The sequence below is a fragment of the Anthonomus grandis genome, chromosome 9, assembly GCF_022605725.1.
Source record: "Anthonomus grandis grandis chromosome 9, icAntGran1.3, whole genome shotgun sequence".
Classification (NCBI taxonomy): domain Eukaryota; kingdom Metazoa; phylum Arthropoda; class Insecta; order Coleoptera; family Curculionidae; genus Anthonomus; species Anthonomus grandis.
Window position 1 is genome coordinate 25,795,107 of NC_065554.1, and position 26,609 is coordinate 25,821,715.

At 30.0% G+C, this 26,609-nt stretch overlaps 2 protein-coding genes across 15 annotated transcripts in view; one reads left to right on the plus strand and one right to left on the minus strand.

Annotated features, from left to right (window-relative positions):
* LOC126740724 (coiled-coil domain-containing protein AGAP005037) overlaps positions 1 to 26,609 on the minus strand; it is a 196,606-nt gene that overhangs the window by 89,962 nt on the left and 80,035 nt on the right. The window lies entirely within an intron of this gene.
* On the plus strand, positions 1,481 to 26,588 carry LOC126740727 (uncharacterized). The gene is made up of 9 exons (XM_050446876.1): positions 1,481 to 1,681; positions 8,140 to 8,342; positions 10,009 to 10,196; positions 19,006 to 19,220; positions 19,944 to 20,043; positions 20,098 to 20,394; positions 20,456 to 20,617; positions 22,795 to 23,022; positions 23,076 to 26,588. The coding sequence occupies exons 2-9, from the start codon at positions 8,170 to 8,172 to the stop codon at positions 23,357 to 23,359; spliced, it is 1,647 nt and encodes a 548-aa protein (XP_050302833.1). The 5' UTR covers positions 1,481 to 1,681; positions 8,140 to 8,169; the 3' UTR covers positions 23,360 to 26,588.

The window sequence follows — 26,609 nt, forward strand, 5'->3', positions numbered from 1 at the left end:
TTTAAATAATGGACTTCGCCATTGATGTTTTTGTGCTCTATATTTATCTACCGATTCTAAAAGCCACTAAGAGGCAAGTCATTACCATGTAATCTACTTTAATCGCTGACGGATATTTGATCAGTTGTTCAGTTGGTTCTAATAATACGATATCTCAGACATAATTCATATAAGAAGTTTTTATATTCAAGATCCTTAATTACAGGATTATTTTATCATAAAAACCTCATTTAGAATACTGAAAAGCATAATTTCATGAGGGAAAAGTCAACTATCGCAAACGTAGTTTCGTATTAAAACTTTTTATTAACTTAGGCTTTTAAGTCGATTTAATATATTTGGACTTCTGTCAAGCCTTTGATAGGGTTAATGTAGATTTCATATTATTGAAGTGCTTTGAGGCCTGATACCCCAGGTAGTTAAAGTCTATCATTCTCATATAACTTTTCAAGATTCAGAACAAGTGCAAAAAGATACGGATGCTTTTAATTCTTTATTTTTATATAAATCGAGTGAAGCATTGACAATTAGCCTCTAAATTATTTGAAATTTTTTGCATAGATCTTTCAAAAGAAACACCCATATTACTTTAAGTCATAATGCACTTTGAGAAATTCACGCTTGATACCCCTGTATATTTCAACGTAATTATGATTATGAATGTTGCAAACCTACCAAATTATACGCGCATTATCTCAATAAACTGTCAATTTGGTGCAATTTTAAGTGAGCAAATCGACTGAGACAATAACAGACAAGTCATCCCGGTTTCACAAGATCATTCATTGTCGGCATTCAGGTGGTGCAATCTTTCGTTATGTTTGTTTTGCAACGGAAAAGCAACATCAGTCATATCAGCTTTTACTGTAGAATGTAAAAAAAATTGATTTTTTTTTTAGAAGGGAACTTGACCATTACAGGCAGTTTTACAGGTTCATTTCGAGGTAAAGTTTAGAAGAAAATTCTGTACTATCATTTTAATGACTTTTGTTAACCTGACACTATATAGGAGCTAGTGGAGCTTTCAAGCCAATTCAATATATTTAGACTTCTCTCTTTGATAGGGTCAACTGATAATTTTGGCAATTAAAGCATAAAAAATCCTGTAGTTTGTTGGCTCTTTAATGAAAAGAGTCACAATGGTATATGGTCAGAGATGTAAGTTTTTAAAGGAAGTTTTAAATTTGGAAAGCATCAACATCAACTAAGAAAACTCTTGACATTTCCATATAGTGAAAATTTTCAGATTGCCACTGTGTACATCAACTTTATCTCATCGTTTATTAAAGATACGCGGAAGCTTCTTTACTCTATAAAAAAATAAATGCCTAAAAACGCCTGACAGTACCATGAGTACCAATTCGCACACGCAACACGTATATCGAGATATATTTTAGATTAGACTACAATTTATTGCATGTATAAGCGACATAAGGGAAAGTGAACGTCCCCCCTAAGATATACAAGAAGTGATACTGCTAAGACGTACGACCGAGTGACCGAAAGAATGATACTGTCTGCATACGCCAGTACTACGAACGGTGATTGGGGAGCGAAATAGTCGAGCGGTTAATAAGAGAGTTATCATATATACCGGTGACGGTACTTCCTGGCTTTCTTGCTTTTATTTTTGTGGATTTACGCGCGTTTAATTCGGTTCTGGAGGTGAATTTTTGTTTGGGTAAGTTAAATAATGGTGATGCTAATTTTGTCTGTTTTTTGGAAAAGGTCTGTCAGTTCAAAAAAAATAAAAAGGTATATAGAATTGAGGGGATTTGAACCTCAGACCTTTTGCATATAAATCGGATGCTATTACAAAGACGCCAGGGATATTCAAAAGCAATTTTTTTACAGCAAATCTCTATCGTATCGTCTTAATATTTCTTGTTTTAACAACGAGTAACTTGAACTACAATTTTCCTTTTTGACCCAACTATTATTGTAAGAAAAATATAATTGCCTGTAATTTCTAAAAAATTAAATTGCACGTAATATCTGAAATACCTTATCATAAATCTTTTGCAAATAAGTAGTACGGCAATAGATTTATGATCAGCAGTTGAAAGATTTTTTTTTATTCCAGGCAATAGAACCATTAGCTATCCCCCTCTATTTGAAGCGTGAATTAAGGAATATTTTAGGGTTCTTCCTGTATTCAGAATAATTCATGATTACTTGTTTATTCTAGGCAGTTAAACCGTGAATTATTCTTTATTAATTCAATATTTACTTTATACTTGAAATATTCCTATTCCAGGCAACTGAGTTATAACTTCATAATTAATTTGTTATTCCAGGCAGTTGAAACATAGATTTTTCATGAATTATGAATAATTCATATTTCATTGATATAAATTATGTTCAACTGTTCTATTCCAAACAATTGAGGGAAATGATTATTTATTTAATGAATTAAACCTAATGAATTAAATTTACCTGAAGGTAGTTCAAAGAAAAATTTACGATTGAGCCATCAATACTTTTCCATTATTCAGACAGTTGAAAATAAATTATGCCTTTTATTTATTATTCAAATAAGTCACAATAAATTCCTGATTATTTTGCCATTTCAGGCAAATTAACCGATGTATTGTTCTTTCTTTGTTAATTGAAAACTAAATATTTTGATATTCCAGATTATGGAATCGAAATTTTCTTCCAGGCATTTGAATTAGGAATTATTTCTTTACTTATTCCAGGTAATAAAACTACTAGTTTTTCCCTTCATTTAAAGGAGTAGAACCCTGGAATATCCCTCTTTTATTCAAGGGAAGATTCATGCATATTTGTTTCTTCCGAGCAAATAAACCGTGCATTATTCTCCAATAGTTTAAGGTACTTAAACCCTTAAATATTCCCTTAATTATTCCAGGCAAGTGAGTTAAAAATTCGTAATTAATTTGTCATTCCAGGCAGTTGAATCATTGCTTTTTTTTCCTTAATTTCAGGCATTTGAATTATAACTAATTCCTCTCTAGTTTCAGGTAGATAATATTCATAAGACATAAATTATTACAGCAATAGATTTGTGGTAATAGGTATTACAGGCAGTTAAAAAATTCTTCTTTTATTCCAGGCAATAGAACCATTAGTTTCTCCCTTTATTTCAGACAGTTGAACCCTCGATTAGGAAATATTTCACGGTTCTTCCTTTATTCAGGACAAGTTTCATTAATATGTGTTCATTCCAGGCAGTCGGTCAATATCCTTTTTTGTTTGGTAACCGTGAATTCTTTTTTATTAATTCAATCTTTACTTTATACTTGAAATATTCCTATTCCAGGCAACTGAGTTATAATTTCATAATTAATTTGTTATTCCAGGCAGTTGAAACATAGATTTTTCATGAATTATGAATAAGTCATATTTCATCAAATAAATTATGTTAAACTGTTCTATTCCAGACAGTTGAGGGAAATAGTTATTTATTTAATTCAGGTAGTTGAATCATTTCAGGCAGTTCAAAAAAAATTTACGATTGAGCAATCAATACTTTTCCATCATTCAGGCAGTTGAAAATTAATTATGCCTTTTATTTATTCCAGGCCGTTGGGTCATAAATTCCTGATTTTTTTGCCATTTCAGGCAATTAACCGATGTATTGTTCTTCCTTTATTAATTGAAAGCTAAATATTTTGATATTCCAGATTATGGAACCGAAATTTTCTTCCAGGCATTTGAATTAAAAATTATTGCTGATTTATTCCAGGCAATAAAACCACTAGTTTTTCCCTTTATTTAAAGGAGTATCCTTCTGGAATATCCCCCTTTGATTCAAGGGAAGATTCATGAATATTTGTTTCTTCCGAGCAGTTAAACCGTGGACTGTTATTTAATAATTCAAGAAACTTAGACTTTAAAAGATTCCTTTTATTTATTTCAGGCATAATTTCGTAATTGAATCAATTAAGTCATAAATTGATAATTATTTTGTTGTTTCAAGCATTTAAACCGTTAATTATTCCTTTTTTATTACATATATTTGAGTCCTGGCTTATTTCTTATTTATTTCAGGCTTTAGTGAAATTATAGATTTTTAAATTTTTTTCAGAAATTGAGTTATAAATTCCCAATAATTTTGTTATTTTTCTAAATATTTTGTTATTCTAGGTTATCGAATTAAATCGATTTCTTCTCTTCCAGGCATCTGAATTACGAAGTATTCCATTTCTATTCCAGGTATTAAAACCATTAGTTTTTCCCTATATTTCAAGTAGTTAAATCCTGGAATGTTCCTATTTTATTCAAGGGGAAGATTCGTTATTATTTACTTCTTCTCTGCAGTTAATTATTACATATTTTCCCTTTATTCCAGGTACTTGGAAATTAAAATATTCCTTTACTTATTTCAGGCAACTGAGTCGTAAACTCTTAATTAATTTAATATTTCAGACAGTAGAATCATAGATTTTTTCCTTAGTTTCAAGTAGTTTCCCTTGTTTTTATTCCAATTGCGTCGTAAATTAATTAATGATTATTTTGTTGTTCCAGGCAATTGAGTAGTGAATTCCTGATTATTTTATTATTTCATAAATTTTTTCCTGTTATTCCTTATTAATTCAAGACACTTAAACTTTGAGTTATTCCTTTTTTATTCCAGGCAACTTAGTCATTAATTTATGATGAATTCGTTATTCCAGGCGATTGAATCATATTTTTTTCCCTTAATTGTAGGTAGTTAAGTTATAAACAATTTCTTATTTATTTCAGGCAAATAAACAAAAATTATTTCTAATCTATTCCAGGCAGTTGAGGCAAAGATTCACGATTATTTAATCAATCCAGGTAAAGCCGTAATTTTTTTTTCGTGATTCTAGGCGGAAAAATTCACGCTTAAGCCATCAATGCTTTTCCATTAAAAAATAATTATTACTTTTGGTATTCGAATTCCAAAGTCAGAAATTTGCGCTTAATTTGTTATTTTAGGCACTTAAACTGTGGATTGTTTTTCTTTTATTTTAAATGCTAAATATATCATTCTTCTACGTTATAGAATTGAATCAATTTTTTCTCATTCAGATATTTGAATTACAAATTATTCCTTTCTTATTTCAAACAAGAAAACCATAAATTTTTGCTTTTATTTAAAAAAGTAGAACCCTGGAATATCTCCCTTTTATTCAAGGAGACGATTCATGATTATTTGTTTCTTACAGGCAGTTAAACCATGCATTATTTTCCAATAGTTTAAGGCACTTAAACCCTAAAATATTCCGTTAAATATTCCAGGCAAGTGATTTAAAAATTCATAATTAATTTGTTATTTCAGGCAGTTGAATCATTGATTCTTTTTCCTTAATTTCAGGCATTTGAATTATAACTAATTCCTCTCTAGTTTCAGATAGATAATATTTCTAAGATATAAGTTATTCCTATTCTATTCCAGGCAGTTAAACAATGAAATATTTCTCTGGTATTTCAGGTAGTTCAAAGAAAAAATCACATTTTATAACGATTCTATTCGTTATATAATACTTTTTTTATTCCTGACTTATTCCTTATTTATTTGAGACCTTAGTGAAATTTTAAATTGTTCCATATTTTTCAGGAAATTGAGTCATAAATTCCTCCTTCTTTTCATTAATTTCAGTCAGTAGAATTATGAATTGTTTTTCTTTTATTTAAGGTAGTTAAATGTTAAATATTTTATTACTCCAGGTTATGCAATTGAATCGTTTCCGTTTCTTGCAGGCATTTGAATTACGAATTATTCTTTATTTATTTCAGGCAATAAAACCATTAGTACTTTGCTTTACTTAAAGCAGTTAGACCCTGGCATATTCTCCAATAATTCAAGGCACTTGAACCATGAAATATTTTTTTATTCCAGGCAACTAAGTCATAAATTCATAATGAATTTGTTATTCCAGACAACTGAATCATAGAGTTTTTCCGTTGATTCCAAGTAGGTAAAAAAATCATGGTTAAGCGCCATAAATTATTTTCTATTGTTAAGCCTTGAATTAAGCAGATAAACATAAATTATTCCTATTCTATTTCAGGCAGTTCAGATTCATGATTATGTAGAAAATATGATGAGCCAATAAAATTGGTAAACTTAAAAAATTATTATCTTTCAAACTAGCTAAGGATTTGTTATAATTTATGCATGCTATCTGCAATGAAAACTGCGTCATCTGCATACCAATTATTATTCATCTAGTGAGTGAAAGTAAGAGAGTACAACTCAATTGCCTAAAAGACAAATTCGTTGTTATTTAATTCCAGGTAGTTTTCAATGCATAAGACAGAGAGAGAAAAAAAACTAAAAGAGTTCTTTTTATATATTCCAGGCACTTGGAAGGCCGAATGATACAAAGAGAGAGAGAGAGAGAGAGAGAGAAAAGAGTAATAATTTCAGACTCAACTGCCTGATAATTTTTTTACTATTTCAGAAACTTAAGTGCATTTCAACCTAGAGACTTAAGAGAGGGAGAGAGAGAGAGAGTAAAAAACTCCAACTTAACTGTTTGGAAGAATTTTTTTTTTTAAGTTTTAGGCAATTGAGTGCATTAGATCACATGACTGAGAGAGAAAAAAATTAAGAGGGTTCAACTAAATATCACGGAAGAATCTTTTCATTTATTCCAGGCAGTTGAGTGCATTACACCACACGACAAAAAGAGAGAAAGAGAAGAGAATAATAATTTTCAACTCAAGAGACAAAAATTTTGTTTACTATTATGAATGCTCTTTCTTGCTCTCTCTAAAAAAGGAAAAGACAAAGTAAGAATTTCCTGGCAGATTTTTTAATTCTATGCAATTGAGTGCATTTAATCACGTGCTAGAGAAGGAAAAAAAATTAAAAGAGTTCAACTCAATTTTATGAAAAAGTGTTTTTATTTATTTCAGGCTGTTGAGTGCATTAGACCACATGACAGAGGGAGAGAGAAAGAGAAAGAAAAGAGAGTGATAATTTCAAACTCTGAAGCACTTGTATATTATAGGCACTTGCACTATTATAGGAGCTTCCAACTTAACTGCCTGGAAGAATGTTGAGTGCATCATGATAGAGAGAGAAAACAAATGTAGAGAGTTGAACTAAATTTCATGGAAGAATTTTTATTTTTATTCCAGGCAGTTGAGTGCATTTATCCACCTGAGAAACAAAGAGAGATAGAGAGTAAGAGAGTATAATCCAATTTATGACATGAATTAATTTAAGTAATTTCAGAATTATTTTGATGATCTCAAGAACCATAAGCAAAGGTCCTTTGGGTGGTCTCATATATTGGAGGCATTCTTTTTTTGCATAATCGTCGTTTTTATTTTTAGGACATTAAAGTACTTTGGTTTCATATCCAAAGCTCACTGAAGACTTAGCTTTTTCACTATTTACCACAATCCTTGTAATTTAATAATGAAAAAATCACTCCAATAATAAGCATTTGTTGTCACTTCTTTCAAGCAGTAAAAGTCATTGGCTCATTTTTTCTATGGAGTTACACTAATTTTTATGTTTTTTCATTTTAAAGTGTTTTTTTTTATTTTCCTTATACCTCTAAAGTCTTATTCCTTATTGTCTTAAGTCATTTATCCAGATTATTCGTGCAATTTTGATATTTATTCCAGGCAGTTCAATATTTTTCTGATCAGTCTCCAGAACTCTCTCGCCTTCTTCATATCATTAGGATTTTCACCATTTTGATCAAAAACATTAGATAACACCTCTGAATAAAAACTGTTCAACGACTTTATTATCAATCCTAACGACAAGTTCATCGGCGATTCTTCACTCATTAAACTCCAACCAATAAATTATATAAACCCACGTTAGATAACGATAATCCCATCGTTATTACATAACGACCATAACAAATTAGCATATAATAATAAAAGATCGTTTTGCTTAATGACGTGTGAATAAAACCATTAGTTTCGACCTTGCATTTCTTGAACCCAAGTGTAAACATCATCATCATCATCACACACGTCTCTAATTATCTTCATTATTTCATTTTTTTTTTATATATAATAGTGGTGTAATTGCGTCATGACCCAGATTTTAGAATCATTCTGGTTCTTTAGATATTGAATAAATAAAATGTCACACCAAATGTGTTCAATGGGATTTAAATCGGGACATCTTGCTGGATACATACTTAAGATCGTTTCCCACAATGATTTCTTTTTTTGCAGATGATACGGACGTGACTTCAGTCAAGCAACATGAAACGACTTGCAACAAATGTCGTCATTCTCTTGTGCGGCCTGTTTGGTGTAGCAACAGCTGATGATGGTGACTGGCAACCGTTGCTACATGCTGACTCTTATTATGGAGCGAAATCCTCTTTTGTTGATGAAAGAGGGTTTGGATTACTGGGAGGAGGAGGAGGAGTAGGGTAAATATGTTTGTTTTTAATCAAAGATTTATCTTTTAATATAGGCTTAGTTATTAAGAATGTTTGATTTATTGACAGTGTTGCTAAGTTTTAAATAATTTTGATGGTTCCAGTGCAAGCCCAAGTAATTTTAAAAGCATATGGCAACGCAGCTTTTATATTTCAGTTTGAAGCATTATCAATTATAAGAAAGTACGTGGCCAAGTTTAATTATTTAGCTTTTTCCATAGCTATAAAACATTTATCAGTTACGTTTAATAATTTTATTAGACATTTATAATAAAATTATATATAATATACTCATTCTTCTTCTCTTCCGGACATCATGTTCATTAAAATTATGTAAAGGATATAAACAAGAAATATTAAATTATAGGCAAATCTACATCACATCCAATAAAATTATGCATAATTATCGAACAAATAGACTAATTTTTAAGGTAAAGTTAGCCCATAACCTTCGTGTGCTATTTTTCCAATAAATATGCTCTATGGAAGAAAATATATTACTTAAGTAAAGGGAGATAAAACGAGGTGTAAATGAACCAGCAAGGAAAAGAATATGAGCTTCACACTTATTAAAACAATGCAGAAGGAATAATTTTAAAAAAACTCTTTAATCGGTGATAGTTGAGCATTTGCCAGTCATTGGAAAAATATATAAATATGCGATCAATCGTCAATAATGTATTAAATAAAAAAATATACTCCACTTCATATCTATGCACATACTCTCAAAAAGTTCGTCGAATGAAGAAAAAAATTGCAGCTAACCTTTCTAAATAGATTGTGGAAATCTTAGGCATGCGCCAAAATTTGTTTTAAGTAATTCTACTTATGTCCCTGAATATTAGAATATAATCGATATGGATAAGTCATTTTACAAGACAAAATCAAAATTATACAATAATTTTTAACAAGAATCATACTCATTAAAGTTATGGATACCTATAACAAAAAATAGACTGATTTTTTAGGCCAAAGATAATCGATAAACCGCGTGTAGATATTTCTCCAATATTCATGCCCTATTGGATAAAATATATTAGTTGAATAAAGTAAGACAGAATGATCAGGAGAATATATAATATAATATACTCATGACATATCAGGATTTAAATACGGCAACATATCCTTTCCACAATAATAATGATAAAGTCAGGATCGACTATGTTGCCAAGTGTGCCTATTTTTCAAATGTTGCAGTTAGTTAAATACAATATTCTTCAAGGCAAGAAATATCATAAATTAAAAAGTTGCTTTGCAGAAGATGCTTGATCTGACAGGAAATATTCAACAACCAAACCTCAAACGTTTTTATCTTCTAAAAAACTGCCATCTATAATCGAGCATCACAAACAAACAAACAAAATTAAAGGAAGCTCATTTCCATACTTTCAACAGCCTTGAAAATCCAAATTTATTAACCAATAGTACAAAATACATACAATTAAATTCCTACAGAACGCACTTCCTCATTATAGCTGCTGCATATCTAAAAACTTTCAGCGAAAAAAAATCGCGAATTAAATAACGCAAGTAGTAATCCTTGACAGTAAATTACTTTCTACTCTTCAAGTGAAAGAAGTCATTATCAAACAAGTGGCATGAGTAATTTTATTTCTGTTTTAATGATATTTTGGTTATGTAACTGTAATGTTTACAGATATGAGGAGACCGCACCAGAGCCGTCCAATGATCAATGTGCCTTATACAAAGTTGGATTTACACAGGATTTATATTTCCAATATATCCAATATAAGACGCATATTCCCGATTTGAAGGAATTCACGCTGTGTTATTGGGCCAAGTTCAATAACCACTCCAATGATCATCCGATATTTTCTTATGCTGGTAAGTTTTGAAAAGTTGACCCAATTAATCAACCCTATGCTTATTATATAACTGTTTCAAATCTATAACATAAATAAATTTCCAATAAAACGAAAGTTCCAATGTTGCAATCTATTATTTTAAATAGACACACAGATGTCAACCGTCATCTGGCATTTTCACCTGAATTTTTTTAATACACGGAAACACGTTATGTAGGAAATTAATTCACATAAATTCATAATTTTTACTGTTCAAATATTTTGCAATGTCACTACGTATAAGAATTTCCATATCGATATTTTATACACATTATATTACGGTAATTATAACTTATTTTGCAACAATTATCAGGTTGCTGTAGTACCTTTCCAATATCAGATTAAAATCGTACGATTTGTGGGTTAGATTAAAAAACTGGGCCGCTTGGTGAAATATTATTTGTTCGGATTGAGCGATAGTGAATTTTGTACAGAAGTCAGTAGTTCTTCTTTTAAGCTATATTGAGCTAAAGTTAAACCAATACCTTAAATTTTTTAACAATGAAATTCTCCTTCTACCAGTGCTTCTTCATTCTTTCATTCCTTGCATAACTAGTCTAGGCATCTCATACCACTGTCCTCTGTTATGTTCCAGATATTGTAACTTTCTCGTTTTTATGTTTGTTTTTTATTCTGTTATTCCCTGAACATCTTTCTGGAACAACACATTTTGAATGACTGCAGTGTAGTTATACGTTCTCTAGGTGTCCAACATGCAGTTCCTAATATAGTATTGAAAACGATATGTCTATAAACGATATCATAGCGATACGCCTTGCTTTTGAAAAATAAAATAGGGTTTTTTTCACGTTTTTCTCGAAAACCTTAAGGTTATGTGAGAAAAGTATAGATACAAAAACTATATATTTTTTTTATCGCCTATAATCTTCTTAAAAAGCATTTTTTTCTCAAGCAATTATTTTTTGCAGAAAAACACTTTTTTCATTAAGACTACCCTTAGCCCCCCACCCACCCCACACAACTTACCAGTAAAAAATTGTTTTCAAAAATCATTGTTTCCAAGATAATACGCATGAATAAGGCTGGTTTCATTGTTAATATCTAATCTAATAATACAGTTTGTTTATTTTAATTTAATATAAATATATATATGTATATTAATAAATATTTAATACAAAGACAGTGCTATTAGATTGAATATTATGGACGAAAACCGGAGATTTTTTAAAAGAATTTTTTACTGGGCAAACGTTTGGGGTGGGTGGGGGGTGTAGGGGTTGTGTTAATAAAAAACAATGTTTTTTGCAAAAAATGTATATTCAATATTTAATTTAATAACATTGTTTATTTAAATGTTAAAGTTTTCTCACTTTTGTAAGCAGAATCGTATATGATATACGTAAATTCTATAGTATAATAAAAATACCTTGACCTTATACGGTTAATAAATATACCATAACCAAAAATGTACTAAAAAATCGTTGAATAAATAAATATATATATATATATTTAACGATAATAACATATGATGTCTTGCTTAGACATTTTAAAAACAGTGCCTTAAATCATATTTTTGCAAGAGTAACTTTTTTTTCTAAATTAAATGGAAAATCTAACAGTTGACTTTTTATAAAAAAATATTTTATCACCTCGCAGATTTGAGACAAAAAAGGACCAAGTCCCTCCGTATGTTACGCCACTGGCAATTTTTTTAAAAATTGACTTCATCAGTAATTAACAATTCACTACAATAACCTGCATGCGAAATTTAGTTAAAATTGAGCTAGTAGTTTAAAAGTTATGATAAATAAACAATTAATTATTCTTAACCTTAACACCTTGTATCTTTGTTATTAAACATTTCTGAGAAAAATTTTATATTTTAAATTCTCTATCACGTATTAAATTTAATGACGTTTAAACTGGACCACCCGGTATACATATATGTTTAAAAATGCGGTATTTAATACTCCAATTTATTATGAGAACCCCGGAAACTAACTAAATTTTAAATTAACAAGAATTAAAAACTACTGTTAATTAAAAATCCTTCAATAATCCGCTATTACGGTAATGAAGTCAGATTTGCTCGGTTGTATGCAAAACATGATTTTCCAATAATTAGCCGTAACTATACAGTTTTACGAGCAATAAAAATTTCTGTTACACAGCATAATTCAATGTTAAAAAAATCTCTTATTCATTATTAAATAAATAAATTATTATTATTAAATTATTAAATAAATCCCAATAGTAATTTTTAGCTGGTAACCTAATTTAAATCGAACAAGAGAGTCTGGCTAGCAAACGGATCCAAAAACGTGAGTGACGTTTCAATAAAACTCCATCTTGCTCAAACTAAAATTCCAATTTCATCATTCGATTGGCAATTTTCAATAATCCAAAGCGGATTGACGGTTCTATTTTCAAAAAATCTATTTTTAGTTGCATTGTTTATATACATATACATAAGGTTCGGGCGTGTGTATGTATATACAGACGTAATCTTATTTAGAAAATAGGTCAAGAGCCTTTGTACTATCGGAAGCTTTTTCATCAGCGACTTAAGAGAAGTAGTTTAATTAAATCCCCCCTCTAGGGTTCGTACGCAAATCTCGAAAAGTTAATTTAACTTTTCAGGAAGTTTTAGGGTGAGAATCAGCTCATTGAAAGTCGATCATGTCGCTAAACTGGACATTCTCAAATGGGATTTTCTTTAAAGCCGGGTCTATTTTGAAGTGGATTTAGGATGGAAAATTGGAATTATTTTATAAGTTTTTAATCGTCATTTTAAGCTAAAAGTTTCCACTCATTTTGCTTAAGTTCAAAGTCATTTTGTTCTAGGCCTATAAATCTCTAAGCAAATATTTAAATCCCTTTTATTCAGCTCAACTGAGTCTCAATGAAATCTAAGAAAAAAAAAATGACACTGTGAGACCAATAAAGTATTCCAGGCAAGACCCTTCAATAACTAACAGACTTACCTATTTAACCATAAAAGAAAACTATTATATTCATAATACGCAAGCATCATGGTTGCAATCATATGATTGACCAGATCAGAAGTTTTAGAAAAATCCGCATATACTAAATCATCTTGAAAGCCCCTTTCTATAACTTCGCTACTATTTTTTCTTTAATAGATAAAATCATAGTGGTTTTTAATCACAATGTTTTTTCCAGGACGTTAAAGCCACATTTTGACGACCTGGAAAAGATTGTTTCGAAATGGTTTGCTTTTTCCAGGCAGTTGAAATCAAAAATATGAAGACTTTAGTTAAAGTCTTGTTCTAGTCAGTTAACAAAAAAAAATTGTTTTACATTTTATAATTTTTTAGATATTCGATACCTTTTATACCCGTATTTTGAATATTCTTAAAAAAATTTTTTTTTCAATTTTCTGTAAATTATTTCAAAAAACTTCAAAGTAGGTGTTTAATCATTTTAATAGGAGAATGTGTGTGCAAATTTTTATAAGTATATCTTTCTTAGTTTTCGACTTATGGACATTTTCTTGAAATTATTGATTAAAAAAAATAATTTTTTCATAAAATTTTTTTTTCTTAATTTCCTGTACGTTTTTTAAAAAACACTGAAATAGGTATCTAATAATTTTAATAGGAGAATCCATTTGCAAATTTTCATAAGCATTGCTTTCTTGGTTTTTGACTTATGGACATTTTCTTGAAATTATTCGTTAAAGAAATAATTTTTTCATAAAAATTGTTTTTTTTTTCAGTTCCCTGTACTTTTTTCGCAAAACGCTGAAATAGGCGTCTAATGATTTTAATAGGAGAACCAGTGTGCATTTTTTCATAAGTATAGCTTTCTTGGTTTTTGATTTATGGACATTTTCTTAAAATTATTCTTTGAAAAAAAATAATTTTTTCATCAAAAATTTTTTTTCTCAATTCCCTGTCCGTTTTTTAAAAAACGCTGAAATAGGTATCTAATGATTTTAATAGGAGAACCTGTGTGCAATTTTTCATAAGTATAGCTTTCTAGGTTTTTGAATTATGGACATTTCCTTAAAATTATTCTTTGAAAAAAAATAATTTTTTCATCAAAAATTTTTTTTCTCAATTCCCTGTCCGTTTTTTAAAAAACGCTGAAATAGGTATCTAATGATTTTAATAGGAGAACCTGTGTGCAATTTTTCATAAGTATAGCTTTCTAGGTTTTTGAATTATGGACATTTCCTTAAAATTATTCTTTGAAAAAAAATAATTTTTTCATCAAAAATTTTTTTTCTCAATTCCCTGTCCGTTTTTTAAAAAACGCTGAAATAGGTATCTAATGATTTTAATAGGAGAACCTGTGTGCAATTTTTTATAAGTATAGCTTTCTTGGTTTTTGAGTTATGGACATTTTCTTAAAATTATTCTTTAAAAAAATCAAAAAAATTTTTTCTCAATTCCCTGTCCGTTTTTTAAAAAACGCTGAAATAGGTATCTAATGATTTTAATAGGAGAATCTGTGTGCAAACTTTCATAAGTACAGCTTTCTTGGTTTTTGAGTTATGGGCATTTTCTTGAAATTATTCTTAAAAAAAATAATTTTTTTATTAAAATTTTTTTTTCTCAATTCCCTGTACTTCCTTCTCTAGACACTGAAATAAATGTCTAATGGTTTTAATAGGAGAATCTGTGTGCAAACTTTCATAAGTACAGCTTTCTTGGTTTTTGACTTATGGGCATTTTCTTGAAATTATTCTTAAAAAAAATAATTTTTTTATTAATTTTTTTTTCTCAATTCCCTGTACTTCTTTCTCTAGACACTGAAATAAAAATCTAATGGTTTTAATAGGAGAATCTGTGTGCAAATTTTCATAAAAATGGCTTTTTTGGTTTTTGAGTTATGGACATTTTCTTAAAATTATTCTTTAAAAAAATCAAAAAAATTTTTTCTCAATTCCCTGTCCGTTTTTTAAAAAACGCTGAAATAGGTATCTAATGATTTTAATAGGAGAACCTGTGTGCAATTTTTTATAAGTATAGCTTTCTTGGTTTTTGAGTTATGGACATTTTCTTAAAATTATTCTTTAAAAAAATCAAAAAAATTTTTTCTCAATTCCCTGTCCGTTTTTTAAAAAACGCTGAAATAGGTATCTAATGATTTTAATAGGAGAATCTGTGTGCAAACTTTCATAAGTACAGCTTTCTTGGTTTTTGAGTTATGGGCATTTTCTTGAAATTATTCTTAAAAAAAATAATTTTTTTATTAAAATTTTTTTTTCTCAATTCCCTGTACTTCCTTCTCTAGACACTGAAATAAATGTCTAATGGTTTTAATAGGAGAATCTGTGTGCAAATTTTCATAAAAATGGCTTTCTTGGTTTTTGAGTTATGGACATTTTCTTAAAATTATTCTTTAAAAAAAAATCATGTTTTTCAAAAAAAAAATTTTCTCAATTCCCTGTCCGTTTTTTAAAAAACGCTGAAATAGGTGTCTAATGATTTTAATAGGAGAATCTGTGTGCAAACTTTCATAAGTACAGCTTTCTTGGTTTTTGACTTATGGGCATTTTCTTGAAATTATTCTTAAAAAAAATAATTTTTTTATTAATTTTTTTTTCTCAATTCCCTGTACTTCTTTCTCTAGACACTGAAATAAAAATCTAATGGTTTTAATAGGAGAATCTGTGTGCAAATTTTCATAAAAATGGCTTTTTTGGTTTTTGAGTTATGGACATTTTCTTAAAATTATTCTTTAAAAAAAAATCATGTTTTTCAAAAAAAAAAATTTCTCAATTCCCTGTCCGTTTTTTAAAAAACGCTGAAATAGGTGTCTAATGATTTTAATAGGAGAACCTGTGTGCAATTTTTCATAAGTATAACTTTCTTGGTTTTTGAGTTATGGACATTTTCTTAAAATTATTCTTTAAAAAAATCAAAAAATTTTTTTCTCAATTCCCTGTCCGTTTTTTAAAAAACGCTGAAATAGGTATCTAATGATTTTAATAGGAGGATCTGTGTGCAAACTTTCATAAGTACAGCTTTCTTGGTTTTTGAGTTATGGGCATTTTCTTGAAATTATTCTTAAAAAAATAATTTTTTTATTAAATTTTTTTTTCTCAATTCCCTGTACTTCTTTCTCTAGACACTGAAATAAATGTCTAATGGTTTTAATAGGAGAATCTGTGTGCAAATTTTCATAAAAATGGCTTTCTTGGTTTTTGAGTTATATACATTTTCTTAAAATTATTCTTTAAAAAAAAATCATGTTTTTCAAAAAAAAAATTTCTCAATGCCCTGTCCGTTTTTTAAAAAACGCTGAAATAGGTGTCTAATGATTTTAATAGGAGAATCTGTGTGCAAACTTTCATAAGTACAGCTTTCTTGGTTTTTGACTTATGGGCATTTTCTTGAAATTATTCTTAAAAAAAATAATTTTTTTATTAATTTTTTTTTCTCAATTCCCTGTACTTCTTTCTCTAGACACTGAAATAAATGTCTAATGGTTTTAATAGGAGAATCTGTGTGCAAATTTTCATAAAAATGGCTTTTTTGGTTTTTGAGTTATGGACATTTTCTTAAAATTATTCTTTAAAAAAAAATCATGTTTTTCAAAAAAAAAAATTTCTCAATTCCCTGTCCGTTTTTTAAAAAACGCTGAAATAGGTGTCTAATGATTTTAATAGGAGAACCTGTGTGCAATTTTTCATAAGTATAACTTTCTTGGTTTTTGAGTTATGGACATTTTCTTAAAATTATTCTTTAAAAAAATCAAAAATTTTTTTTCTCAATTCCCTGTCCGTTTTTTAAAAAACGCTGAAATAGGTATCTAATGATTTTAATAGGAGGATCTGTGTGCAAACTTTCATAAGTACAGCTTTCTTGGTTTTTGAGTTATGGGCATTTTCTTGAAATTATTCTTAAAAAAATAATTTTTTTATTAAATTTTTTTTTCTCAATTCCCTGTACTTCTTTCTCTAGACACTGAAATAAATGTCTAATGGTTTTAATAGGAGAATCTGTGTGCAAATTTTCATAAAAATGGCTTTCTTGGTTTTTGAGTTATATACATTTTCTTAAAATTATTCTTTAAAAAAAAATCATGTTTTTCAAAAAAAAAATTTCTCAATGCCCTGTCCGTTTTTTAAAAAACGCTGAAATAGGTGTCTAATGATTTTAATAGGAGAATCTGTGTGCAAACTTTCATAAGTACAGCTTTCTTGGTTTTTGACTTATGGGCATTTTCTTGAAATTATTCTTAAAAAAAATAATTTTTTTATTAATTTTTTTTTCTCAATTCCCTGTACTTCTTTCTCTAGACACTGAAATAAATGTCTAATGGTTTTAATAGGAGAATCTGTGTGCAAATTTTCATAAAAATGGCTTTTTTGGTTTTTGAGTTATGGACATTTTCTTAAAATTATTCTTTAAAAAAAAATCATGTTTTTCAAAAAAAAAATTTTCTCAATTCCCTGTCCGTTTTTTAAAAAACGCTGAAATAGGTGTCTAATGATTTTAATAGGAGAACCTGTGTGCAAATTTTCATAAGTATATCTTTCTTGGTTTTTGACTTATGGACATTTTCTTGAAATTATTCGTTAAAAAAATCATTTTTTCATAAAAATTGTTTTCTTCAATTCCCTGTACTTTTTTCGCAAAACGCTAAAATAGGTGTCTAATGATTTTAATAGGACAACCTGTGTGCAATTTTTCATAAGTATATCTTTCTTGGTTTTTGAGTTATGGACATTTTCTTAAAATTATTCTTTAAAAAAAAAATTATTTTTTCATCAAAAATTTTTTTCTCAATTCCCTGTCCGTTTTTTAGAAAACGCCAAAATAGGTGTCTTATGATTTTAATAGGAGAATCTGTGTGCAATCTTTCATAAGTATATCTTTCTTAGTTCTTGAGTTATGGACATCTTCTTAAAATTATTCTTTGAAAAAAAATAATTTTTTCATCAAAATTTTTTTTCTCAATTCCCTGTCCGTTTTTTAAAAAACGCTGAAATAGGTGTTTATTGATTTTAATAGGAGAACCTGTGTGCAATTTTTCATAAGTATATCTTTCTTGGTTTTTGAGTTATGGACATTTTCTTAAAATTATTCTTTAAAAAAAAATAATTTTTTCATCAAAAATTTGTTTTCTCAATTCCCTGTAATTTTTTCGCAAAACACTGAAATAGGTGTCTAATGATTTTAATAGGAGAACCTGTGTGTAAATTTTCATAAGTATATCTTTCTTGGTTTTTGACTTATGGACATTTTCTTGAAATTATTCGTTAAAAAAATAATTTTTTCATAAAAAAAAAAGATTTTCTCAATTTCCTGTACGTTTTTTAAAAGACGCTGAAATAGGTGTCTAATGATTTTAATAGGAGAATCTGTGTGCAATTTTTCATAAGTATATCTTTCTTGGTTTTTGACTTATGGACATTTTCTTGAAATTATTCATTAAAAAAATCATTTTTTCATAAAAATTGTTTTTTTCTCAATTCCCTGTACTTTTTCGCAAAACGCTAAAATAGGTGTCTAATGATTTTAATAGGAGAACCTGTGTGCAATTTTTCATAAGTATATCTTTCTTGGTTTTTGAGTTATGGACATTTTCTTAAAATTATTCTTTGAAAAAAAATAATTTTTTCATCAAAATTTTTTTTTCTCAATTCCCTCTTTGTCTTTTAAAAAACGCTGAAATAGGTGTCTAATGATTTTAATAGGAGAATCTGTGTGCAAACTTTCATAAGTATAGCTTTCTTGGTTTTTGACTTATGGACATTTCCTTGAAAAATAAATATTTTTTTTTATAAAAAAAAATTTGTCAATAAATATATACTAAATAAATAAAAGAATAAATCACCGACAAATTTCCAGTTGACGGTCAACCAAGAGCGATCTACTCCTGGATCACCAACACCGAACGATCCAGCTACTTCAGCATGAACATCGAGGGACACACTTTCTACCGTCTAAACTACCCCCTCAGACTGAACAGGTGGTATCACACTTGCCAAAGTTGGAATGGAAAAACTGGCGAGTGGCAGATATGGGTGAACGCCGAAAGGGTTGGACGAGGATTCCATAACAGGGTAAGTAAATAGACCATCCACGTTTTAGACCCTTTGTGTGAGCCCTTTATTCGGTAAAATAATATCCAACTTGTTAACCTCGAAAGTTATTTTAAAAAAGCGAGTTTGTCGTCGTCGTTTTTTTGGTGCAGCGACTGGATTTAATAGCACTGCGGCAAAAATACGACATAAAGAAATGCGTGGATAAAATTATACTCTTTGGTATGTCTATATTGATTTAACGCTGAAGATTTAAATAAATTGTTTGAAAATAAATTACAAATTAAAAAAAAAAATGTATGCAACAGAAATATTGTTTAAAGAACTAAAAATGTAAGCTATGCGAAAAGTGCAATATCTGTTATTGTGTATTAATAAAAAAAATATATAAAGTTCGATCATACAAACCATTCCCAGGGTACAAGAAATCGACAAAATAGACTGCAGGTTTAAAAAATGAAAAGAAATATTGGTCAACGCTATGTTGGTTATAAGACATAAATCATCAAAACTGGAGCATGAACTACTGAATTCTACCTTATAAATTATCAAGCTATGACTTTAATGATAGAAGTGACTAACATTTACCAAACTGTGACAAAACATTTTATTACCGCACTCATCACTAACAGGCTCCAAATTGTGCAGCGTCTGTGATTAAACCATTTACTAGCTCTAAGATTTCAATGACGTCTATTCAATTCTATCTTAATTTAAGTAATTTGTATTTTTGTCTAATTACAGCTTGTGGGTCATGTCATCCCAGCAGGAGGCATCGCCATTACCGGCCAATCACAAAGCCAACTAGGCGGGGGTTTCCAGGAAGGAATTGATGCACCTAAAGGTAACTTGCTTAACTCCCCATCCCCTAGCACCTTCACATTCACCCTTTTTGTAGGCTCAGGTGGTATGCTAGGCGAAATAACCATGCTCCAGCTCTACAGCGTCGCTCTGACAGCGGGAAAAGCTCACAAGGACCACAAGCACCATCACGCCCACCAGTACGATCATAATGGAAACATGATCACCACTCCAGCTCCCACGACCACAGTACGTTCCACACTACCCGTCCATCCATTACTCACTGGAGGGCAATTGAACAGGAATACCAGGATCAATTTTGCTGCCGGACAACAACCCCAAGTGATCCAAGGGCAGGAGTATAAGGTGGGATATGCGAATGGACAATTAGTTGGTGAGTAGTTTTAAAGGAGACATTTTAGTAAGGATGCTTCTGATGTATTGTTTTTTTTTAGGTGGAGTTGTAACCCAGCAGCTGACCAGGGGTGTACAACAAAGCCAAATTGCGCAGCTGGCTCAGCTCACTCAGCAAGGGGTTCCTTATTTGGGTCAGCAACAGTTGTTGCCCCAAGGAGCTGGCAGTTTTGGAAGTCAGTTTGGAATACAAAGCAGTTTAGGTAAATTACTGATTATTGACTTGAAGGGAGGAATAAAGGAAGATTTCTCGGTTTCACATGTAGTTTTGAATCAGTATGGGAACAAAAGGAAGAATGTGGTGCCGTATATTTATAATTAAAGAAGATAATTTCAGATTTCTCTATATAATGGCATCACTATTCTTGTCACATAAAATTAAGGTAAATAAGTGTATTATTAATTTTGTATCTGAGGACCATATGCCAATGGATTTTATAAAAAACTTAAATCCAGTCAGAAATATTGTAAGTAATTCTTATAGGGAATTAAAATTTTTAGAAGCCGATTATATTGGCATAACAAATACTTATATTTTCAGGGTTGACGATGTCGATTCTAATGAAATGTTTTGTAAACAAATAGAAATATTCAACATGGTTTTCAAGACATTTTATTAAACTGATCAAAGAAAAACTCATAAAAAATGGAAAATTTACAAAAAATTTTGGTCATTCGTTAATAAAAAAAAAATTGTAAATCGATTACCAATAGCCAAGAAGGCACTAAAAGCGATGAAATTTGTTCAGTATTTTCATAGTGTATTAAACAAAATTTAACACTCACAGATTTTATTCTCTAATCGTTTCACCATATCAAATATTACAAATATCAGCGTAATAAAGGTTTTATCCCAACGAGATTCAAGTAAAGGTCCTGGTCCTGATCGACTACCTGTACCACAACCTCTTTTTATCATATATAATAAATGTATTTTGACAGGAACATATCCTAAATTGTAAAAAAAATTGCTCAAATCGTTCCAATACATAAATCTAGTGAAATAATCAATATTTGTAGTTACAGACACATATCAGTGCAAAGTCACTTTGGTAAAATTAACTAGTAACTTTTCTTCGATATTAAACTTATAACAATAAATCATAATCTAGGGTTCTACTTGGAAAGAGGTTTGTGCTGTATACACTGATTTTTTCAAAGCATTTGATAAGGTTCACTATCCGACTTTGCTAAATATACTTGAGAATTTTGATATCTTAAGGACAGAACTCAATTTGTAGTATTTAATAGCATGAGATCTAAAGATGCAGATGTTACATCAGGAGTACCTTAAGGTTCATGCCTAGATCACCTACTCTTTAAAATTTTTCTAAATGACGTGAGTCAGTGCTTTTGAAAATTGTTAAGACACCTTCATATAACCTGTAACTTTTGAAATTTTAACTTAAATGTGTTGATACTATCACAGATCTAGGTGAAACCCTTGATAGCAAATTGGCAAATTTGTCTAAGAGGGGTATGTCACTGTTATTTGGACTCCTTTTTATCAAGTATAATATATATCACGAATAAAGACTATATAAAGAAAGTTCATACATTTTCTTACTTACCGTTTCAATAGACAAAGAAAAAATTTTTTATAATCTACAATCACTAGATTATTCCAAGATCACAATCAAACCACTTTCTGCATTTACCGCTTATTTACAGTATTTAACAAAATTATTTCAATTCGATACTTCTTACTAAAATTTCAACACACCCTTTAATAGCTTAGGTAAGACTTTATATGTACTATTATAAAAGTTCAATAATATTTATAATAAACCAATAATTACCAAAAAAAATTATATTTATGCCCTAGGACTACTTCTGTCTTTGGTGATAGTCCAGGCGCATCAGTATTAAAAAAATCCATTAACAGGACAAAATTAGACTTATACACTCTGTCTACAAAATCTTATAGTCCAAGTGTGCCTGTACTATTGTGTTCTATAAATTTAATGATTATTGAACCTACGCCCTTGGACTACCGGTGATGATAAAAGTGCAGGTGTGCCATTAATTAAAAAAATAATAACGGAGGAAAGTTAGAGTTACACACCGATTATGTCGTCTATAGACAACTAGTGATAATTAATTCCACATCCATGTACTAAAAAAACTCTTTAACAAAAAGACATTAGACTTACATATTCATTGATAGTCCAGGCGTCCCAGTACTAAATAATTAATTCTGTGCATATTATGCTAGTAATACTTTATGTATGTACCTCTTATAAGAAATGTATTGATTGTATATAGACTATTGACTTTTTTTGGTATACTTTGTGCCATTCAGTAACTGGACTTCAAACAAATAAATAAACCTTAACTTATCAGTTGTTATTGAAGATTCAAATGTTAATATCCTCTTTAGCAAACCCAGCTAATGTCCAGTACATCGACACCACTTACAATTCTCGTAGTCTCTTTAAAAGACACAACGAACAAGAAGCTTCGGCAGCCGAGTCCTCTGAAACGGCCCTCGAACCTGAAGCTATCGCACCTGAATTCGGTGACAAAATAGTCAAGAAACGTGAAGCCGATGAAAAGAAACAGAAGAAGAGGGAGCTGTTTGTTGCTGGCGGCACCATATTTGATGACGGTTCGTCTACTTCTATAAGTGTCTTCGTCCAGATTAATACCGATAATTTCCAGGTTTAACCAACTTGGGTCCAACAGTAAGCAATCAACAGTTGCAGCAAAGTTTACTCTATGGTTTGGCAGGTATCGGTGATAACCAACCGATCCTGAGACAGCAAAAAGAGCGGGACGAGCGAGAACCAGCTGAAGCGGAAGTGATGGCAGTGATGAACATTTGTTCCGGTTGTGATGAAGAGCCGTTCGATAAAGCGCTCGTTTTCGGTTGGAGGACTGTTCCGAAGAAACTGTTTTCTGGAGCGTTTTATGGTCCGGCCGTAACGCAGTGTCGGGTGTTTTAGGGAACGCATCTAATTTTAGGTCTTTTTTTGGTGCTATAATATGTAAGGGTATTTGTAAGTGCTGGGAAACGTACGAGTTTCTTGGAGTTGTGGCTCGTTCATGTTTAATGTCGAAGCAGCACTATAAATGAGGCGTTAAGAATCGTAGTGGCTTAACATCAAATATATTGAAGAAATGAGTATTTTACATATAAAAATTGCTTCTTTTTTCGGTGGCGGTTTTTGTAAAGTTCCTATAAGATTTTTCATTAAAAGTGTTTTGATTTATGTTTGTTATTATAAATGTACAGCCAAGTGAAACTAGATTTTTGGACTTATTATCTTACATCTCTAAAGAGGTCTCATAAGAGTAATTTTTTAATACATGTGGAGTACACAAACAAAATCATAAAAAAAAAATTGTATTCTATTGCAACAATGGACTACTTATTATTAAAATCATTAATTTTTTTAAGGTTTCCTTTATCTAATCATAGTCATTTTCTAGTTTTTCGTCCACCAGTTTGTCAATGGCTGTAGCAGAAGTCTTAAATTTATTGTAAAAACCATGAAAAACAAATGAAACATATGCAAGAAGTTCAATAGGACCTGGTTTCTTCCGTTTTTCTATTGGGCCTCTCAATAGATAAAACAGATCCAAATTTTCAACGAGTTGAGTTTGAATACTTAAAATCAAATTGGTGTTTAGTGTCATTAGAAAATTTAATCCATTGCATTTTCATTAATTCCACCTTAGAACCTTTCTATTAACAATAGCATCTTCCAGGTTCTTGGTAAAAAAAAACATTTTTTATCATTTTCACTACTTGAAATGGCTTTCGTTTGCACGCAGATTTAATTACAGTCATCCAGTGATCCGGTATATACATGCATGTTTATGACACTTCTTTTCTTTTTCTACAATACCGAGACAAAATTTTTGCAATAGTGAACAAGGCAAGACACAATCTCTTGAGGACCTTTTGATTTATTCCAGATATACATAACCACAGTAACACAAAAACCACTTTAGTTAGTCCATAGTTGATGTTAAAAGTAATCCTGTGGACAGTAGTGGGAGTAGGCAATGTCGTCATTAAGTCAAATGCAATAGCAACTCTTTCATTTTCTTTTACCGAGGCTTTTTCATCAATTCTTCTTTTTCAATGTTTGCTAACTCCATTTTTCGTGCTTTGAAGTTCCTTTTTTCTTCATCATTACTCATTTTAAGTTTATTATTTAATTCATCGTATTAACGACAGCTAATTCGTTAAAGCAGCATGAAAATGAAGGTTAAAATGAGTTGATTGATGAAGAGTATTTAAAGAAGGGGCCGAATATTTTTTTTGGCCACTCTTAGCTCTGGAAAAATCTGATTCAAAAACAGGAAATTATTCTACAAATTCCTTAACTTCTTGAACCTTTGGATCAAAGGTTTTCCTAGCAGAGGGATGTCTTCCTCGTTGATATATTGGAGAAATTCCTTCTGATCTTTTAAGGAGAACCCTTGATAAACTACCATCATAAATCTGCAAAACTTAATTAAAAAACTGTTTGCAGACTCTCACATCACTACCGTTTTCAATTGGTAATTCATAAACTTGTTATACTTTGTTCATATTCCGTGAATAGCCTGGTTTTTTCATTACATCCACTTGTCCAAATATTCAGAATGGATCATTAATATTCCACAAAAACTTAAGAGCGTATTCCTTTGGTCAAAATATTGAAGAAACTTCCTATAGATCTATGACGTAGGAATTTGAATTCCATTTTCAATTTTTTCTAAATAATTTGAAAGTAAACTAGACTAACCATACGAAATTAGGTACGAGGAGGTTTTCTAAGGTGCTGAATTTTATTTAATTCTTATAAAATCCAAGGTTTTTACAAAAGAAGTTGATTGAACTTCGAATTGTTGCGCAACTTGCCACTATCCTATTTCTTAATTCTTCAACATTTTCAATTAGAGTAGTATAAATTAATTGTTTTGAACAAGAAGAAAAAGTCTAATATCTGTAAGTCGGGAGATCGCGAAGGCCACGATTGTGTACCCATTACTTTTTATTTTTGTTTATTATTTTCGGCATTTTTTAAGCATTTTCGCATATAGGTTTATAGGAAATTTTTCAATATTTTGACTCAAGGAATGCGCCCTTAATTTTTTGTAAAGTTCTAATGACTCAAGCTGTATGTGACAACTGCAAGCCAAACTATAAAAACTCTCTTAGATTATTCAACTTTAATTATTTTAGAGTACCATATTGATGCATTTATAAACAGGATCATGCAACAGGAACATTTTGTCCCCTTAAATTAATATAATCCTTTCCTGAGGCTCTTATAAATTTCCGTTTTCCAATTTTCCTCCAGTCGTATCCATTTTCTTGCCTTTTTCCTATAAAATCTGGATTTATGAGATTTACCATCCGACTTGGCTTTGCTGGTCTGAATCTGATAATAATAATTGGTAAAGGCTGATAATTAGACTCTTCCGATAAAGTATCTAAAATAAACAAATACACTTAGTATTGTGAATAAATATTAAAAATATTCAAGGCTTAAGTAAAGTACCGTAAACTTTTACCCTTTCGGTAATTTTATTTACTCCATTCCCTAAACCTAACCTAAAGAAACCTGTTCAAGCAGAAGTGATCATTAAAAAAAATTAATATTTATTTATTTATACTTGTATTTACGTAATAAAAAGAACCTTACCTTGACTCGGCATACTTAAAACACTTATTTTTTAACACTAATCTTAATCTCACGATAACCAACATGTCTTAACCTAAACGCACGTAAATAAATGATAGTGGCCTAAAGCGGGGATAGTAATGTACGATATTAAAGTAGAACTTGTGGCGACATCTTATATAGGCGACTTTTATCGAATCTGTGGTTATTCGGCAAACACTTTTTGCGTTGGCAACAACTTTTGATTTTTGTGTATTATGCCTCTATAATTCTTAACGTCTCAAATATATAAATTACCTTCAAAATTACTTCCGTTATATAGATCGTGAAAGAATTTCTCACGTAGTGTAGACTCGTTTGTACATACACCTTAATAGAATTTAGATAATTTTCACTATAGAGCTAATTCATTGTCCATGTTTGCCATGACTAATAGTATCTTAACGATTCAAATCATCAACCTGATCATGTATATTTATTAATGTAATATTTATTAGAGTGCCTTCAGTAGATTACAATTTTCATAAGAACCAATAAATATTATGCAATTTAACGTTGAATATTTCATTTAGCT